The sequence below is a fragment of the Anolis carolinensis genome, chromosome 4, assembly GCF_035594765.1.
Source record: "Anolis carolinensis isolate JA03-04 chromosome 4, rAnoCar3.1.pri, whole genome shotgun sequence".
In the NCBI taxonomy this organism is placed as follows: Eukaryota; Metazoa; Chordata; class Lepidosauria; order Squamata; family Dactyloidae; genus Anolis; species Anolis carolinensis.
In genome coordinates, this window is record NC_085844.1 from 74,581,241 (window position 1) to 74,586,745 (window position 5,505).

The window sequence follows — 5,505 nt, forward strand, 5'->3', positions numbered from 1 at the left end:
ACATAATCACCAGACAATTGGATACATTTCTGCCAATGATGAACAAGTTTTCTGAAGCTGTCACGGAAGAAGTCGACACTCTGTTTCCGCAACCAGTGTCTCACAGTACCCATCGTGCACAGATCGTCTGATAGCCAAGCAAAGCAATAATGTGACCCACACATTCTTCTAAAATGCCAATTATGCTTGACATTTCTGAGTGATACGATGATCGTCTTGAATCAATCTGTCAATGTTTTGCTTGTGAAACTCTGTGGTTGCTATCACAGGACGTTTGTCAGGCAAGTCAGATGTTCCCACTTCAACATCTTTAAACTTACTTGCCCAATGACACACAGCACTCAACACAATCACCATAAACAGCTTGCATTCTCTGATTAATCTCCTTTGGGGTGACACCTTCTGCTATCAAGAATTCAATGACTTCAGTGTTGGAAATGTGGGAGACACAAGGGAGATTTTATACACATTTGGTGGGGTTGCAAGAAGATAAAAAGTTCTGGCAGGGAATTTATAAAGAAATTGAGAAAATATTGCAAAAAAATTTGATATGAAATCGGAGTACTTCCTATTAGGTATTACTGATTTCCAGATGGACCTAAACACGGAGAAGCTTTTTAATTACATGGTTACGGCAGCTAGGATATGTCTAGCAAAATTATGGAAGTCAAAAGAAACCCCTTCAATGGAAAAATGGCTTTTGAGGCTATTAGACATTAGAAATATGGACTTATTAACACAGACAATATCTCAAGAGTAATCCGCCAAGACATAAGACAGATTGGAGCACCCTGGATTCATACTTGAAAATAAATAAATAAATAAATAAATAAATGGAAGAGGAAGCATAAACTCTTATGAAACACACTGAAGTATATACACATACAAACTGGCTCAAGGTCGTAAACAAACATTAGTAGATATAATGTTCAGAAAACAAGAAACTATGTTTCACAATGCAGAGGATCTGGAAGGGTCCGAATAGGTGCGGGTATATATATACTGTCTTTCACTCTTTCATCTTTCCACTCAATTGTTCCCCCACTTTTAATGTATTTTGAAAAGCATAAACAATTTTTTAAAAAGAATTCAATGACTGCACATTGCTTAAGTCGCATTGACCAACTGTCTGTGCAGGGTCCATACTTTGCACTTTAACACAACGGTTCAATGCTAAGGCTTCCTGCCAAATGAAACTGTAGAGGAGAGTCTACTGAACAAGCCAGTACCTGCCGCATACCAGTGCTGCCATCTGTTGAGTTATGAAGGTGGAGGCATTACTTTTCATTCAACCCACGTAGAAATGAGAATCAGGTGGCCTTTCCAGTTGTTGCACTGGAACTCCCAGCAGTCAATGATGATGCATGCTGCGAACTGCACTCCAACATTGGAGGACCTCATCATTCCCAACGTCTTATAGTAAGACTGAACACATGACCTTTCAGATGTTGCTGGACTCTTAACACCTGATAATTATGGCCAGTAGCAGGTGATGGTGGTGTTGCAATTCAACATCTGGAGCGTTGATTGTTTCCACTCATAATTTGAGCCAACAAGGTTTCTCTCCTCCTGTAAATATGTAGCCTACCAAGAACTTTGGAACAGTGTGTGTGTCAATATACTTCAGTATGACATCACTGAGAATGGATGCTGTTTCCATTCCATTTACAGCATTCATTGCCTTGGTTACCAGCTGTGAGTTTCGGGGCAATTGCAAACCGATTCTTTGGTTTTCCTGTCATTTACGGCAGGTGTAACTTTAGAGAAAACACTCTTTCTGGATACACCTTTCCCCACAGTATGGGAAATGTATTTACCATCTTAAGATCATGGTACTACACGCATATTAAGGAGACAGAGGAACCACCACTCAAGTTAATAGACCCCATCTTTCACCACCATAAAATCAAAACATATGGCAATTATCTGAGAAATACAGAACAGCCCATGGAAGAGAGAGCCAGAGCAGCGCTATATATTGGACTGTTAGCTTACACAGGTAGGGTAGACTAAGATAAAACACATCTAAATTTGGCAGATTTCACAGACTGCCAAGGACATCAAATGTATGTAATATATATCCCACTTTTCTTCCAATATGGGACGCATGCCTGAGTTGCACTGAAGATGGCATGTGGGAGGGTCTCCCTAAGAAAATATAAAGCTTTTTCTCCAATTTTAGACTCCTTGCTTTCTGACAATTCACTCTTTCCACGCTTGAAAATTACAATTTGACAAGGGCTCTGTTCTATTGTCAGTCTTCTTGCCTACATGGTTCATGCGGTATTGCTTATGTGCACATACCCAGTCCAAAGACTTGCCTACTGAGTGTTCCCCTCCTTCAATTACTTTTGAATGTGTGCCAAAGCTCTTTTAGTGGGTGGTATATAGTGTTTTATTTACATTTTTCGCAAGCTAAGCCTAGGTTGCACTTTTCTACTAATTTTACTTTCTAACCAAACCTAAACACTGTTTGCACAGAAAAACTGGTTTTCTCTCATTTCACCAAATGTATGTGTTTCTTTTCTTTTGTGACAGTTCAGATTTTATTGTCCAGACATTTAAAGATTGACTGTCACCATTTTAGGTGACATTGCACTACATTCAACAACACAAGAATAAAGGTGTGCAGACTGTAATCTGGAAAAAAAATCAAAATTTTAACAGAGAGTGAACTAAAGCACAACACTGAGTAACTTGGTAGCATGTTTCAGATAATGTTCACATTACTGCTCCCTTTTTGTGTTTTAGCTGTATCTTTTAAAAAATGTGAACTGTCTTTTCATCTCAACTTTGAAAAAAAAGGCAAGATATAAATAAATAACCGCTGATTATTGCATTACAAACAAATGCTTTTTAACAATACTGCCTCAAATCCAAAGGTCTGGTGTATCATCTTGTGCAAAAAAGATTCCCAATTATCACAACTTCCTCATAAGTCTTTCCCTTGCTATTCCAGAAGATGCCTTGTTCCTCAAGATTGTCTTTTCGGAGGCTGAAGGAAGAAGCAGTAAAGAAATCCCTTCTCATCAAAGCACAAGCAAAGCTTTGTCCCTGTTTCTCAGGACCCAGCATATTGTACACTTAGCAACCAGTATTTCAATATCATAGTATTAAAATACCATATATTGGTATATTGTGTAAGGATGTAACATATATCGATTTCCTTTACAGGTGGTGTCCGTGCTGCTGGATTAGCTTCAGAATATATTAAGGACATGACTGATATTCTGCTCATGCCAGAAACTAATGGGAAAGAGAGCATCGACGTGTTAAAAGGGTTGTGTAGTGTTTGCTACATAAACTACACAAACCAGGATGTAGCCAAAGATCACCACCTTGCTGAAGTTCTGATTGCCTACCTGGATGAAGATGAAAACTCCCCAGATGCTGACCCAGATATTATCCTTGTGAAGTTCTGGGTTTGTTATCTGATGACTGTTCTCTGCTGTAACAATGTCCCTTTTATTAAGTTACTTCACGAGATGGGTGGCCAAATGTTAGAAAACAAGCTGGAGACCCTATGTTACCTGGAATGGCTTGGCTGGCCACGAAACTATGCCGAATTAATGGTTTCACTTCTGGGATATAAAAAAACAAACATACAACTAGACCTAGGGGGAAAAGATTGATACATTGAAAAGATGTATTTTGCATTTCAGTTCCAAAGGCATATCGTATGGAGACCCTTCTTAAATGCCTAAGCATTTAAACTCTGCCTTTTAATTTATACACTTTCCATTCTAATATACTGTGCTGTCAAATTCTGGTGCTTTAAAACTATTTGTAGAATCCTTTCATATCTCAGTAGCCTTCAAGACATCATTAAACTGTCACATCTAGTGCTTGTGAATAGCGCTGCTAAAATCAAGTGCAGGTGGCATGGTGGAAGAATACTGCAAGCTCAAAGTAATAGGTTATAAAAATATAAAGTTTAATACAAAAGTATTTTCTCACTACTTTGAAAACAGTTTTATATCTTGTTCAATAAAGTAAGTTTTGTGTAGCACGATCTCAGTATCCACTGGACCAGCATCTGTGGTTTCATTTTCTGTGTCCTTCCGCTCAATTCTATGGTATTTGTGAGGCAGAAAGACATCATTTCAATAAGATTTGCTATTCTCTGCAGTTTTGCTTATCCACGTGAACTCCAAAAATGGGAGGAGGGTTCATAATGTACTTTGGGTTTTTTTTTTTAAAAAAAGTTGGCTTGGGCAACAGGCTACTGTAATATAGTTTAGATTCCATACAAACAAATCTGAGCTCCCAAGTGGCCTCACAAAGAATATCAGAATGGTAATAATCGTATTTTTTACAATTGTAAGATGCCGTTGATTGTAAATGCAGTCTAATTTCAGTACCATCACCAAAAATACAATGGAAACACCAGCAATTCTCCACACCCCATTTTAGAGACGTTTATATATGAAAACGTGGGTCTTATAAGTGAAGAAATGCAGGATTAAGAGGGAACATGAAGGAGGTTCAATGTGTTGTCAAAGGCTTTCATGGCTGGAATCACTAGGTTGCTGTGAGTTTTCTGGGCTGTATGGCCACGTTCCAGAAGCATTCTCTCCTGACGTTTCACCCACATCTATGGCAGCCATCCTCAGAGGTTGTGAGGTCTGTTGGAAACTAGGCAAGTGGGGTTTATATATCTGTGGAAAGTCCAGGTTGAGAAAAAGAACTCTTGTCTTTTTAAGGCAAGTGTGAATGCTGCAACTGGCCAGCTTGAGTAGCATTGAATGGCCTTGCAGCTTCAAAGCCTGGCTGCTTCCTGCCTGAGGGAATCCTTTGTTGGGAGGTGATTTGTTGGACCCTGGAGATTCCAGATATATAAACCCCACTTGCTTAGTTTCCAACAGACTTAACAACCTCTGAGGATGCCTGCCATAGATGTAGGCAAAATGTCAGGAAAGAATGCTTTTAGCTGTGGAAGCAGATACCAAGCGCTAATATTTATTTGTGTAAGGCAGTGACAAAAGTTTGCAAATATATTGCTCTTGCATATCAAAAGGTTCTGGTACATCTTCAATGTGCACAAATATTGTAAACATACATAACGTCATGCAGCTAATATCTGGTATTAGTAATGCAGGTTCTGACAAGGCAACACCATATTATTATTCTCCAAAACACCTACAGAAAATCACCTTACAATCTATTCCAGCATCTTAAAAACATTTACTTATGAGGTGTAAGCTTATTTCCAAACTAATCAGCAATTCCATACAACGCTGGGTTTGGCAGATTGATCCACAGTCAGTCCAATCGATATGGTGAGCTGCATAGTCTATCTTTGGTGTCCTTAAAAGTGTATACACCATATCAAAGGAAGATCCTCATGGCGTTCACTTGGGACTTCACTTATTACCCTTACTGCTCAAGAAGTCCCATCTCCTTGGGTTTCCCTTTCTGTAAATAAAAACTAAAAAGCGAATAGAAAACTAGCTTTAACACCCATTCACTGCCACTGGCTGGGTAAAAGCAACAACTTTCAAAGTG

The 5,505-nt window shown here is 38.9% G+C and overlaps 1 protein-coding gene across 1 annotated transcript; it reads left to right on the forward strand.

Annotated features, from left to right (window-relative positions):
* The first annotated feature begins 1,524 nt into the window (after nt 1–1,524).
* On the forward strand, nt 1,525–4,012 carry armh2 (armadillo like helical domain containing 2). Its single transcript, XM_062980644.1, has 2 exons — nt 1,525–1,999; nt 3,175–4,012. Exons 1-2 carry the CDS (start codon nt 1,648–1,650, stop codon nt 3,630–3,632), a joined length of 810 nt encoding a protein of 269 aa, XP_062836714.1. The 5' UTR covers nt 1,525–1,647; the 3' UTR covers nt 3,633–4,012.
* The last annotated feature ends 1,493 nt before the right edge of the window (nt 4,013–5,505 follow it).